Source organism: Antennarius striatus, chromosome 6, assembly GCF_040054535.1.
Source record: "Antennarius striatus isolate MH-2024 chromosome 6, ASM4005453v1, whole genome shotgun sequence".
Lineage (NCBI taxonomy): Eukaryota > Metazoa > Chordata > Actinopteri > Lophiiformes > Antennariidae > Antennarius > Antennarius striatus.
Window position 1 is genome coordinate 7,799,762 of NC_090781.1, and position 14,778 is coordinate 7,814,539.

At 42.7% G+C, this 14,778-nt stretch overlaps 2 protein-coding genes across 2 annotated transcripts in view; one reads left to right on the plus strand and one right to left on the minus strand.

Moving 5' to 3' along the window:
* The first annotated feature begins 7,298 nt into the window (after window positions 1-7,298).
* On the plus strand, window positions 7,299-8,462 carry LOC137596656 (uncharacterized membrane protein C3orf80 homolog). Its single transcript, XM_068317350.1, has one exon. The coding sequence runs from the start codon at window positions 7,377-7,379 to the stop codon at window positions 8,013-8,015; it is 639 nt and encodes a 212-aa protein (XP_068173451.1). The 5' UTR covers window positions 7,299-7,376; the 3' UTR covers window positions 8,016-8,462.
* Window positions 8,463-8,611: 149 nt separating this feature from the next.
* ift80 (intraflagellar transport 80 homolog (Chlamydomonas)) overlaps window positions 8,612-14,778 on the minus strand; it is a 34,608-nt gene continuing 28,441 nt past the window's right edge. Inside the window, exons 16-20 of the mRNA XM_068317349.1 lie at window positions 14,180-14,351; window positions 12,881-12,970; window positions 11,998-12,170; window positions 11,702-11,825; window positions 8,612-11,566 (exon numbers count right to left, since the gene is read on the minus strand). Coding sequence (XP_068173450.1) covers window positions 11,456-11,566; window positions 11,702-11,825; window positions 11,998-12,170; window positions 12,881-12,970; window positions 14,180-14,351 — 670 coding nt within the window. The 3' untranslated portion in view covers window positions 8,612-11,455. The remainder of the gene's footprint in view (window positions 11,567-11,701; window positions 11,826-11,997; window positions 12,171-12,880; window positions 12,971-14,179; window positions 14,352-14,778) is intronic.

The window sequence follows — 14,778 nt, forward strand, 5'->3', positions numbered from 1 at the left end:
CCTGAGAAGGACGAGTCCTGGGACATACTGTGGGCGTTTGGTAGGAGGGACGTGACGGAAGGCTAGAGTCTAGTCGCCTTCAGAGATGCAGACCACCCCCTCATTTAAGAGTGACTCAGCGCAGTAGTGCAGAGGCAGGGGGTCAAAAATCCCCTGCCCTCCGCCTCCACTCAAAACATGTGGGAATGGGAAAACTTTATCCTATATTTAACCTCCAGGTGTCTGTCTGGTTCTTGTCTTCCAGAAACTTAGTCATCAGCAGCTGGCTGATGTAGATGGGTTATCTTACAGGGGAAAATGAGGTTGCCTTGTTCTTCAGGACCGGTTGGGTGATTTTAGCAGTCTGGAAAAAACTTGCATATGCCCCCCAATGCTCCAAAGTCCTCTCCCTCTGATGAGATTTTTCCCCCATTACATCTGTCTGACGTATGAGTGTTTGAGGGCCTATTTTAGATTTACGTGACATGTAGAAAATTCATCTCTGAGAAAAGAAGCCCTGATCTGCTGATAAACTGATCTGTTTTTTCACGAGTCGGTTCAGGGCACTCAAAAAGGGAAAGTGTAGTGGGGAGACAAAAAAAACTCCAACTAATTGATTGATTATTCATGTTCAATGTCCACGAATCAGATACACATCCCTTCTAGGACCTATAGAAACAAAGAAAAGTTCAATCTTTTAAAACTGAGTCACTTTCATATGTGGTTCTACTTTGGATATATATCCCGCTCTTGCCCATGATGCAATGGGACTATATCAGAAGTCCTGTTTGGGTTTTACGTGCAGAACGGTGTCATCATCGCCCAGCAACTGCAGTGTGGTAAATCAAAACGAGCATAGAGGAGAGGTGACGGCATCAACCCAAAACAACACAGTTTCAGAGGACAGATTTGTTCACATTAGGGTTGGATGTAATCATTAATGTGAACCATGTGTGGTAGTTGGGGTTCGGTTTGCTTCCTGTCTTATTCTGAAGGTTCCTTCCCTGTCCCCCGTCTTTGGCTCTGATTGGCTCCACCTGTGTCTCATTGCCTTCTCTTCCCTTTGCTTCATGTGTGATTGCCTGCCCCTCCCTGATTGCTTGCGCCTGTGTCTCATTATCCCCTCCATCCTGTGTGTGTACAGTCCGTGTGTTTTTGCTTTCCTTTGTCAGTTTGTTGACTGTCCTCCTGACCTCCTCTTTGTGTCGCCTGTCCTCCATGTGTTTTTAATCGTTTGTCATTTGGATTTGTTCTTTAGTTTCGGATCATTTGTTCACTTTTTTTGACACTCAATCCTTGAACGCAGTCTGCCTCACGTGTGCCTGCGTGAAGGTCCAAACACTGACCTTCAAGCAACGCTGTCAAGATAATCAAATCTGATCTCAGCAGCCGATGGCTCATTTGAAAGACTCCGTTATGCTAATTGTTATGAAACCCTTGATTTTTATGGTTGTTTCACTGCTATTTCGTGTTGTTGTGGCTGCTACAGAATGGTTAGTTGTGTTCGCTGTAAGCCTTAAAAACTACAGTGTCCTTTGTTAGTTACTGAAATATGTAAGTATATCCAAAAGTTAACTCTTATCATTATTAATATTGATCGTTGGGTGAAATCTCAGTTCTTACCTAGAGAGTAATAATAATCAGGTTTCTGATCTCGGTTGGTTCTGTCTTCAACAGGAGGAAGGTTTCAAAAGTCAGTGGTTGGCCTCTGTCTTCCTCCTCATTCATCAACAGGAAGCAGCTCTAGTCGTATCATTCTCTGCATCTCTCTTTCCTAAATAAGAGAGATGCATTGCGGCTTACGGCCACCATATGAGCAAATTTATACAGTCACTAAATGTAAAGAAACCCAGCTTAACAGAACCCTCCCAACTCATCGGATTTATTATTTTCTGTCCATTGAGTCACAGGAGGGATTTTACCTCCCTCGCTCTTTTTTGTGAAGGATTTTTTTGGCTCTTAGTAGCAGGTTTTCTCCTCAAAGGAAGTCAAGACTCTGATTCTTCTCCTAGCCAAAAGCTACACTGTACTGGAAGAATAAGCCGCTTGGAGGTCGCACACTTTCTTTCAAACATATTTGCTAGAAGTGGTCACATCCACTCATTGCTTCAGTTGGAGTTCTGAGGAAAAAAGCTCTGCTTATACCAGGTAGTACGTCCCGTGACCTGCGCTACGTGTTATCCCTTCCTGCTTCTGATTATGATCCTCTTAGCCTCACACTGTGAAACAAAAAACAACAACCTTATAACTCAAAGATAACCATCCAATTGAAGTAAAACAAATATATAGGTGCCCCATTTGCACGACACACACAATTTGGCCTGTTTAAAGGCCTCTGCGCCATCAGGGTGATAAGATTAGAGGAAGAACGTGGGTGTGAAATAGCTGCGGTCTGGGACTTTTTGGTTTCACACAGTCTCCCCTGACTGTAGTCCCTGCCTTCATTAGAGCTCAAACTGATGGGAATACACACACAATGACGATACAAATGTCCTGTATTTCTGATAAACTATTTACACACTCTGTCCTCGCAAATAGTAAGTGGGGAAGTTACAGAAGCTGAAGCTGGTCTCAGGGCAGTAACCCTGAGGTTGCGACTTCTGCTCAAAATGAATCCCAGAACCATCAGTGGTTCCATTAATAAAGCCTGAGGCCCGACAGGGCTTCCTTTGTTTGATAATTAATGCAAACGTGATAACCGTGACGTTGAGAGTTGGCCAGTCTGTGCATCAGCATCTCTGACATATGAAAATGAACACTGCCATTCATCATTACTCTGGGCTAATGGAGCCCATAACACTGAATTATTAAGCACAACAGAAGAGACCTTTGTGCCAGATTAATGGACGCATACAGCAAAGCGCATTTATTACAGTGAGGTATTGTAGTCAGTGTGTTATCCTGTTAAATGTTAGTCATACGCGAGGCTACTTTATCGTGTCAGTCAACGCAACGGGAGAAAAACTGTGTTTGCGTTGCCGTTGTGGAGACATTTGTTGTGCATATTCTTAGGTTTCATCTCATCCCTCCTCTTCCCGTCCAACAGTTCCTGCCTTGCTGGCCTGTGTGTGTGTGTGTGTGTGTGTGTGTGTGTGTGTGTGTGTGTGTGTGTGTGTGTGTGTGTGTGTGTGTGTGTGTGTGTGTGTGTGTGTGTGTGTGTGTGTGTGTGTGTGTGTGTGTGTTTGTGTGTGTGTGTGTATCGCAGACACAAGCCTCATCACATCTGTTAGAGCACATAAACGTTTTTGCTTTCTGTAAATATACTGAACGCTTGTCCTTTTCTGTTCCCTGTGGGATGCGGTGGGTCTCCAGCTGGTTTGATGTGTTTGCCGAAAGCAGCTAGTTGAACACAGAACCAAAAAAAAGGCAGGCGCTAGACACACAAAGAGAATTATTCAATCAATCGTACTCCTACAGGAAGAGCGGTTTGTGGTGGGAAGAGGCTGGACGTGAGAGGAGGAGAAACAGTCAGTAAAAGGAGTGGATTATATTTTAATATGTGGTCAATGACTCTGTGATTATCCAAATGACAGTTAATTCGATTACAATTTTTACTTCAAATTTTCTTCAGGATGGGGACTATAGTCTTCTTTCACTTTATTCTACTTATTTCCATCAGCGCATCCATGGATTTATTTGAAAAGCTGAGTCTTTGTACTGCAGATTCAACAGCTTTTGAGTGAAAGCTGTGATTGAAATAGCACCCTTTACCCTAAACATGTCAATAATCACCCACTGAGTAGCAGAATATCAAAAGGGCAGGGAAAGCCCTTGAAACCAAGGAGTTCTTAGAATCACTCTCCAGGTTATTGATCGTGTGTTTATTTATTTTGTTAGACTAGAGCCCTGCGATCACGTTTCCCTATCTGAAAGAGATTACAGAAAGAAAGACGATGCCACATAAATTAGGTTGCTTGACGTTACCCTTCTACTGACTTTCATATCGTAATGCTGCAACAATTAGATTATGTGGATTGTGCATTTGGTCTTGTTGAGCAAAGATACCAACTGGCTATTACTGACAAAAAAAAACAACAAAAAAAAGGATCAGAACTACGGGAGAGTGGAAATGTTGATTTCAATTTGCACAATGTGGATTGACAGAAGACTGATTGAGACAAACCTCAACACTGATATCCCTTTAATTTGGTGACAGACTAAAGTCCCATTCGGTCCGCCTCGATATCATAAATCCTATCCTCTGAGGAGAAGCGGCTATAATCCTCTTAAATCCAATAAGTGTAAAAAGCTGCACAACCACAGTGGAACATTATTCAGCCAATTTTTCATTGGAGTACAGCATGTAGGCTGGTTTAATTAATCAGTTAGTATTCAGTACTTGTACAGCAGCTTACTAAGCAGTCTGTCATTCTTGGATTGTGTCCAAAAGCATATCTTTAGTGTAAATTAACGCGCCGGGGCAAAGAGGCTGTTGTTTAAACTGGAGATTTAGTTTTATGGTTATGTTCTTCATCGCTGCAGACACACAGTCCTCCAGGGTGATGCTGGACTCATGTGAATCCAGACACTTTCCTAATGGGGACCATTAAAGCCCACATTGCAAGAACTATTCATTTTTTATGAGGGGGGGGGGGGGGATCTGTTGGCGCCTTGCACCGGGGGCATTAACCCTTCCTGCTGACATCTGTCAGCGAGTCCATGCAGGAGTCATGGGCGCAGACTCAGTTCGTGCTTCAGCCTTTTAGGGGTGATGGATCATCAAGTGGAGATTTGGAGACATCCAGGGATACTTTAGAGGATTACTGAAGTAGAGTACTTAAATGGATTGTAGTGAAAGTAGCAATTTTACTTTACCTATTTCCATTTTGTCCTCATTTATCCTCCTGTGCATTACAATTTAGGCTCTTTTCTGAAGAGCTGAAGCTGCTGACTCTCTCCATTATAGTTACCACTGGTTTCATAGCCAAAATAAGTATATTAATGATTTCTGCAATAGTTGTCACACAACATACACCCTTTAGTAAAAACCTATCGCTTGTTACTGAAAACTCAGAGGAGAATCTCTGTCCAGGTTACTCCAGGAAGTCACATTTGTCCTGGAGGGAGATTTTACTCGTGTGTCTTTTTGCCACTGGAAATGAGAGTTAAATGAGGTTGTGTGATCTGTGTCATTTGCTAGTTTGTGGTTGTCTGCAGGATATCTAAAGAAATTTGAACAAATTTCAAAGATTTTGTTGGAAAGGTAGGTCGTGGGTAGGTTAAGAGCTAATCAGATGATGAGGCTTAGGCTGTATGGTGGGGTAAAAGTTTTTATGTTTCACAATAAAATGGGAAGAAATTACAGCTGAACAAGCCATTGGTTCAGTGTCTCCCAAACTTCACGTTAAATCTGGACATGCAGACATCCACATTGCAAAATTTGAAGAACTCTTGCATTGACCATGTTGACCTCAAACTGCTTAAGAGAAGCTATAAAAGCTTAATGGAGCTTTAATGTGAATATTATCAACATTTTTCTGTTTAAAAGAGGTCATGACCTAAACATGACGGGAAGTCAGCCGTTTGTAAAAATTAAGGAGTATTTTTCACCATTTTCATACATTTTGCTTTAAGTCGAAGCTGCACCCAATATACAGTATTTAAAATGTAACAGTATACTGGTATTTTCAACACTCTTTATTTGAGAGCAGGTATGAAAATCGCTCTTTGCTAAAACTCACTCTAGAGTTCTCAGCTATGCTGTTAAAGGTTTAGCATGGTGGACTTCCCATGATGCACTGCGCTCCTCTTTTCCCCTCCTCTTATTCTCTGCATTTTTGTTTCACATTGACTCATTTTATTAACTTGATATTTTGGGGGATTTCTCATCATGCAGTTTACTGCACATGTGCTGGCATGGTCGACACCCAGTGACATCATTTCCATCATGATTACCCTGATATTCATTCATTCATTCATTCATCTTCTTGAAGATGAGATGATCGGAAATAGCGTGGTCTTCAGCCGCTCATCTGAATCCAGGTCAAGGGTTTATCCTGCGGCCTCTCCCAGGTGGCATCAGGCAGGAAATGGGGTACACCCTAGAGAAGTCACCAGTTTATCACAGGAGCTACCCCATTATTATTATTATTCATGATCAGCATTGTTATTCTAGTATTTATTATAACTACCACAAATTATATAGTAGCTGTTATTGTTGTCTGTGTCATCGTCCCTCACTCTCTCTCTCTCTTACAGACCAAGAGTTTTATAGATTGAAAAAAACTAAGGAAAAAAGTAAAACACATGATTGTAGAAGAGATGATTGTAGAGAATGGATCATTGTTGTTGTTTTTTCTTAATTTTGTGTTTTTTTTAGTTTGATAAATGTTAAAAGGTTAGATGTTTCTTGGTTCAGAAAACGCAGAGTATCACTGAAAAATCCTCTTTACTTGAATCTCTTTTGGATTTTGTGTTAACATGATTATCTTGTAAATGGGCTTTTATGATTAAATGTGATCTTAAAAATCAAAATCTCTCACTCTCTTACTCTCTCTGTCTCCACGATAAATAAAACTGACTTGACTAAATGGTGAAAAGTTATCATAAGTTTTCAGAGAGCTGGATGTGGCCTGAAGACAACACAAATTTCCTTAATTTACCATGAAACAGGATGTTGTCATAGCTCAGCTGTCCATGGTCCAAACTTGAGGTCACCTCGTTGCTGGATTAGAATCCTGGCCAAAAGACACGCACAGTGGTTCCAAGGCATAGCGCCACCTGCTGCTGAACTACCTCTGCCGAACACAGTGGGAAAAAGTTGTGTGATTACAGGAAACACACAGAAACATTTTCAGTGGATTTCAGTTGAATCAATTTTGTGTGAAGGTGTTTTTCCTTGAAGGTGGGGGCTGATTAGATTTTGATGGTTGTAGGGCTGATGGGCATGGATCCAGGATTACTTTCATGGGGGGGGGGCTCATACAGTTGGACAGAGTGATGATAATGATGGTGATGAGGATGTTGATGATGATAGGACATGGAGGGCAGGTGTTCGTGTACAGACGATGATGATGATGATGATGATGATGATGATGATGATGATGATGATGATGAGCTCTGTGGGTTTCACGGGATTGAGGGGATTCTAAGGAAATGTGTGCACCTTGTAATGATGTCATAACATTCATGATTTCCTGCTGTGGGTCCCTATTCTACAGCAGGCAGATCGACCCAAGTGCGTGTGCGTGTATGTGGGTGCGTGTGCGCGCCCGTGTTGTTGGAGGTGGGGGGGGGGGGGTTGCACTGCAGTGGGGGGTGGGAAAGGATGATTACTGCACAGCTGGAAAGGAAGACAGACCTGTATCACCTGGAAGGACTTTTTTTATTTCTTTTATTTTTTTACATTTTTACGCACTAGAGACGCAGCATCACTTTGACTCCCGGGAGATCCAGAGATGATCCCGCGTCTGGCGGGCGGGACCACCGGCACTCTGTTATCGGTATGTCTGCTCTCCGTCTGTCAAGCCCTCCGGAGCTGCGGGGAACTCCAGTGCGGCGACGGCCAGCAGTGCTGTCCGCCCATCGCCGGCGGGAACGGCAGCTCCGGCTCCGCGGTGCGCTGCTGCAAACTCCCCATCCACATTTTCTTCGACAACGTCGGCTGGTTTACGCGGAAGCTGTCCGGCATCCTGATCCTGTTACTCCTCTTTGCCATGGGCTACTTCATCCAGCGCATCATCTGCCCTCGGCCCCGCCGGCACCCGCACAATGACCGCAGCGAGGAGCCCTCCCTCTTCCACGGACACGCATCGGCGTCCCAGGACTCCCTGCTGGACCGATACCCCGAATACAACCTGACGGACTTCGCGTCTCCGAACCTGCCGGCCTACGATGAGGTGAAGTATTTGCCCACGTATGAAGAAAGCATGCAGGAGATGCACAGAGACCGATCGGATGATAACTTGCTGCTGGAGGACGAGGGGGGCCGTCGGGGCAGGGGGGGCGCACCGGGAGCCAGAGTCGGAGACCAGAGACGGGATGTCCTGGACGCGTCAGGACAGAACAGTCCAAGGACTTCACGGAACTCCGTCTGACGCCAAACAGACAAAAAACTACAGACAATTCAGCATTCCTACTTTATCAGGGTATTTGAATGATCTTGCAGATATACTATTAACTCAAGTGCAATTATAATCCTGAATGTTGAATAAGAAAGAGGGCGTTTTGTAAAACGATGTAGGGGATTACGCGTTTTTGTATTCAAATGAGGGGTTGAGAAAAGGAAGATTATTAGGAGTAAAAGAATGCGCCTGAAATGGACGCTCCAAGGGACAGAGAAGGACAGCTAATTTGGCTCCGGGACAATCGCATCAAGTCTCACTTCAGGGCCACAATTTGAAGTGGCACCATGGCACCCTTTTTTTATTCCGACAAATTCTCGTCCTTTCTTGGTTTTAATTCTAAATGTTCTGCTGGACCCGAGAGACACTCTTTTCTTTTGTGTGTATCTTTCATTTGCATACAAAAGGATTCTCCCCCCCCCCCCCAAAAAAAGCCCGAAATATGGAATGAAAGTGAAACTGAATGGAGGGATATCAATATTTTAATATTCTGACGCTAATTTGACCAGAAGTTTTTGTCAGTTAAGATATACTTTAGTGATCCCAAGTTTGGAAATTCACAATAATAGTTTTATCAGCAGGAAAGCAATATTCTCTCACAATCAGTGCGTCTCCAAAAGCTTTCAATGTAGGAGCCAGATTTGGAAGTCAAGGAGAAGAGCAGATGATCACACCTTGGCGTGCAAGATGTCAAGTCAAAGGTGTATTCTGATGACCTTGTGTCAAGACAAGATCACAACCGCTGCCTTCAGCAGGACTCACCGTCCCTCAGACAGATGGGGACAGACACAGGAGCTGGACATTGATTCAGGGTCTGAGGACACAAACTGAAAGAAGAAAATTCGTATGGTTGATAACTGTCCCCTGCTGCTACTGATTCAAGAAGGGCCTCTCCTGTTAATGCTAATTTGAGACCAAGCCGACACACGCCTCATTATGTCAGGCTTCATGTTTATCGGGATTAAAGCTATAACTATGTTTTCCATCAATTTTTCAATTAACATTCACCATTAAGTCATGAAATAGACTTGACTTTTCCGTGACATTTGCTGGGCATGTGGGAAACAGTCTCAATTGCATTATACTTTTCCAAGCTCAGATGAAAAATGGTAGCATCTCATCCATTCCAAAACCAAATAAGGATAAAATATTACAGAGCATCTCGAACCAGGGCTGCAAGTAATGATTCATTAGCAAATAATCTGCCGTTGGTTTAGTGAATCATATTTATCACAGATCTATAAGGCCTTGAAAAAGAAATACTTCCAAGGATGAAGCAAGATTTGATTTTTCTTGGTCACACAAAAGATTTTACCTTCATTTAAAGAAACAAATGTCTACCCAGAACAAAAGACTCATTTATTTACCGGCCCTGAATGGCAGATGATTGTTTAACATGTGAAGCTTTACTTACCTGTTCTTTCTTAAAATACTTTATTTATTGATTGTGAACGAGCTGGTGTAAAACACTCAGAGACCCTCTACCCATTAAATCAACTGAATGTTGCATTTGTGTCATGTTTAGCTATTTAGTTATGGATGAAGTTGTTGCTGCTAAAGCTTCTTAATCCACCCACCTTGACACTACAATTAAGAGACCTTGAGCTCTTCTAATGTTCCTGACACTAAGAGTCTGACTGTGGTTGCGGTGGCTTGGGTAATCCGATACGGCAGAACCATGATGGCTGAGCCACGAGCGAACACTGATGGCTTTCCCTTTCCAGGGGGGAATCTCCAGAGTGGTTGTAGTTTGCTCTTAAAAAGCATTAAATCTGTGCTAATAACCCCATGGATAGTAGAGAAAGTGGAGTGAGTGACCCCGAGATGACACCACATCTAAGTGCCATTCAAACCATGGGTTTTGAGTGAAGTTTGAATGCAGCGTTTCACTCTCTCCTTCATGGTCTTTGCAGCTAATTGTGAACCAGCTACCATATCTGAGCTGTAACAGTAGGCTGGAGAGCAGAGGCCCTGAACACACTTCTGCAGTTCCTCACATGAAACTTTAATCAGATCATGCACAGCCAGGACATTCCCCCGCCAGTGGGCATAACAGTGATACGGTCGATTGCCTGCTTCTCAGATGTACATGTTGAAAAACACAAATATATAAAGTGAAATTGAAAGACAATCAAAACAACGCGTATACACACTCAAATGGATTTAGCACAAACATTAGAACCTCTATAAGCCTGCTTTTCCATTGCTCGTCTGTTGGAACATAAACATTATAAGGTCAAACCAATTAGCCTTATCCTCCTCATGAATTCTACATGATATCTAGGAAGTACATATTTGAGGGAGCTGCGTTATTTGGCTTCCAGCCTGCTTGTCAATGAGAAAATCTTTGGATTAACAGAAATGCAAAATATTTTAGTTGGAAAATTTAAATTGTGAAGTTGAAAAACAGGCAGTCTAAATGGGATTTTTGATTATTAATCTACACATTATGCTGAAAAACTATAGAATCTTTAAAAAAAAATCTTATTATATTACAAAGAATGGGCACAGTACCCTTTTAATGGTTTAAGAGGAAGTACATAATTTATTTCTGTTCTATTTTTCACTGTGTGTGGCTGCTCTCTGTGGTAATGCATGCGAAACCTGACTCCTCGCTGATAAGTCTTTTCATAGATTAATGGTGTTGGGTCTGGATGACTACAGTTTGTCCCACAGTGAGTATGCTTCGAAGGAAAGCAGATGGAGGCAGTAATATAAGAGAAAGACAGTGAGTCATACAGAGACTTACGCTCGCTGCAGCTAAAAGTGCTGAGGAAGAAAAAAGCACCGGCAAAAGAGAATGAACCCATTGATAGATTTTCCTACATCTACCGTTTTCTGTGATGTTCCAGCATCTGCAGGAAGTCACAGCTTCAGCGATAATACCGATCACTTTATTGTATCTGTTCATAAAAAAATATCACAGATATACATAGAAACACAGTCAAAAGTCTCGAATTTAAAAAAAAAAAAATTGTTCAGTTTATTTTATTTAGATAGAGAAATATAATCTGAGAAGCTGATACGACAAAGGCTTAATGGTGTTGTTGCTGAGAAACACAAACACTCGTATGAAAGGTCAAGTCATCCATCCACCGTAACAGAAAGCCACATAAAATACAGTACAACTGTTTTACATTAAGCACCATATGAAACAAGGCTGCAGAGTAAGAGTCAAAGTCAAGTGTCATATTCTTCATGGACCGCTAATGGACTACACATCTCCAAATGTTCCCTTTTGTTTTTACTTGAAGTTAATGTACTTGGAACTAATGGTGGACGTTGTACCTCAAGTACAGCACATTTTTATTACTTTGAGGCCGAGCCAAACCACTTAATATTAACCAAATGCTAAAAACACATGGAAATCAGTTTCTGCAAAGCTGACATTTCAGAGAAAGGTCCCCTGAGCATTAACGTCGTGAGACTGTGCTACTCCTCACAGAAGCATTAGCAGCATTCTCCCTCTCTTTGGTCACCTCCATCTCTATCTTGGCCTGGATTTTCTCCCAGTCCACCTCAACCTGGGAGGGACGGACAGACAAGACAAAACGAGAGTAAATAAGGTACAGATCCCTCGCATTGATTGGTATGGCATTGATCTTGCAATATGATGCTGGAATCAATTGATGCGATGCAGCAGACGGCCTCGAACTCACCGCGTCAGCGTACTGCAGGAATCTCTTACTGGTCTCCTCCCTGCCAAATTTCTCCAGGTACTTTGTTCTGTAGGCTAAGACGGTGTCCACATGGGTCTTGTGTTTGACCGCCAGCTCCAGCGCTCTGGACACAAGATGACGAGATGAAGAAAATACATCCAGATCGAATCGAATAACAGTAACTCTCAAAACAAAACCCCGTTTAGCATCTTGCCTTAAAAATAACCGGGTAAAGCGAGGTTGGGAAAAGTGTCATCCTGCATCTCTGCTTCCACATTCACAAAAACACTGCTTACCTCTCCCAGTTGAAAAGGTCCATGTTGACCTTTATGGCCTGGTAAATGAGACCAGTTTGAAGCAGAGCGGCCTCGGCCTCCTGGACCTGACCGCTGAATTGCAGAATGTGAGCCAGAGATGACTCCTTCGATGGCTGCTCTTTTATCAAGTTGACATACAGCACTTTTTGTACCTAAAAGAGGATAAAGAGAGAAAAGAGAATCAAACAGATCATGAATGAGATGCGTTCTAGATTTTTTTTTTTTTTTAAGATACTTTATGAATCCCGCAAGGGGAAATTCTTGCTCCGCATTTGACTCTTCCCTTAGGAGCAGAGGGCTGGGAAATATCCTAATTCTTTCACTTTAATCCAGTCAAAGTCTCTGAAGTTAAAGAATTCCAGTCAAAGTCTCTGAAGTTAAAGAATTTAGTTGAGACCTGACTAAAAAAGAAAAAAAAGAAAAAATCTAATAATACATTCAGAGAACACTCAGAAACTCTGATTTAACTGTCAATACTATGAAATGTGTATCAGATGTGAATCAAAATTCTGTTACTGCGCTGCCCGTTTCTCATGTCAAACATTTTCAGAGATATATTTTACAGCTGAAATAAAAAGAAGGTTTACGACCACGGGGCTGCCATATTGTTCCTCGTTTCAAAATGGAGGCTCATTAGATCAAACTGTCAAACTAGGCGGTGCTGATCCAACGCGAGTCAAGATCCTGTCACTGCAAAGCCAGTGAATTTCCATTTTTGTTGGTTTTTGGTCGAGCAAAAGGAAATACTTGGGCCATTTTCTCGACTTCCTCTGTTCATTTGGCTCCAGTTCCAAACATATTTGTACTTTCCTACAGCACAAACATCCCAGTTTTATTAAAGGCCTGTGGCTCCTCCTCTTACCTCTCCAATAGCAGCGTAAGCCATCTCTGCTGTGGTCAGCTCTCTGTTTGCCATGGCCATACCAGCCAGACATGCCCACAAGCACGGGTCCTATAGAGGAAGCAGAGGCAGTGAAGATTTAACTAATATCAATAACTAACAATGACCCGGACTTGTGTCTGAAGGAGCGCTCATTTTATATCATTTTTTTCCCCCTCACATACGTGCAAATGTTGATTGTAAAAGTTTTATTTAAAATGCAAAGATGACCCTAGGTACAAGTGACTAAGAGATAAACAAAGCATGGCACGATGTGTGTGCGTGTGTGTGTGTGTGTGTGTGTGTTTGTGTGTAGGGATAGGGCATGATGGTATCTTTATAGTCCCCTGTATATCCTGCTTGCATCCGGGAAGACCTCGTGGTCAATACGGTCCGAGCAATTAAGAAAATATGCACAACTCACTCACACACACACACACACACACACACACTTACCGTACGCAACATTATGAATGTTGAATGTAAACAAATGTGTCACTCCTTTATTTTGTGCAGCTGCATTCATTAAAAGGAAACCCCAACCGCCAACTAGCTGACACTCTTCACAGTGGAGTCACCACTCCCTCACCCTAAAATCAGCGTTCATCACTCAGACAAACTGCTATAACGGGAAACCCCTCCCGGAAACAAACAAGTAAGGCGTTCAACCACTGCCTGAGGCTATAAACGTGACAAAATAATTACCAGAACCTGTGACCAAAACCTGTTTGGAGCTCCCGCATCAGATTCCCGTTGTGTGAAACGTTTCGAGTGAATGACTCCGAAAGATCATGACTTCAATCAGGTGAAGGCTTAATGAAAACATGGAGTGTGATTCTGGGAAAAGCTGCACTGCCACCAAACTCTTACCAGAAGTCGTGGGGGGAGGGGGTCGAAAAAAAGGCTCTTAAAGCCGGTGTCTCTCTCTCCATCCCGTCTGTCCCACCCTCCTCTTGCTACTGGCTGTCCATTTCTCCAGGGCTGTGGTTATTGCATCATCGCCCAAGTAAAGATGCAGGCTAACGCTCAGCTCAATGTGTGTGTGTGTGTGTGTGTGTGTGACCATATGTGGAGAGTTTACACACATAGTGTTTATATATGAGGGAGGTCTATGAAGGCTAAATCCGGTAATGGTGTCACCGGGCTAATTGAAGGTTAATGAAAACCTTCTGCTCTGCTCCCATAAACGTGTCCACTGTTCGGCCGTGTCTTCCTCTCTTGCATAAATGCATGCTCATGTCTCCATTTGTGCTCACTAATAGAAATAAGAAGGTAACTCACTTTGGCAAAGCCGCAGAGGCGCAGAGCATCGTCCCAGCGTGCAGCGCTGCTGTATTCGTGCAGGAGCACCGGGTAGGCCAGGACGTTACTGTACATCAGTGAACCGTCTCCTTGGCGTAACGTCACAGTGTTACCGACAAACCTGAGGATGTGGGACGTATGGCTGAACTCACTATGAAGGGGGTAAACACACACAAATATCAGAGTTACAGCCAATCTTCACATTTATACTGCATGTAGAGTTTCCCCACAGAACATCCACGCCCAAAACAATTCACATGAAAGACAGCATTGCAATGATTACGGAAAACTTCTAACAACGATAATCAATTCGTATATTGCAGCTTTAACTTTTGTTTAAGGTCTGATCAGTGTGGACTGCTAACATATTAGCGGTGTTAATCGATCAATAAAGATTTACTGACTAGCAGACTGTGAGTAATCAAAAATGTATGTATAATAAATTGGTTGTACGGTTCTCAGATTTCATGATTTCTTAGTTAGATACAGAATCGTTTGAGTAAAAAAAGTCTTCGGGACTTCTCCAGCAGTGACTCTAACTTCACCAGGTTGTTATACTTGCCTTTCAATCCACCAGG

Excerpts from the sequence above, each read along its gene's own strand:
- LOC137596656 (XM_068317350.1), top strand. The coding sequence starts at position 7,377 with ATGATCCCGCGTCTGGCGGGCGGGACCACCGGCACTCTGTTATCGGTA.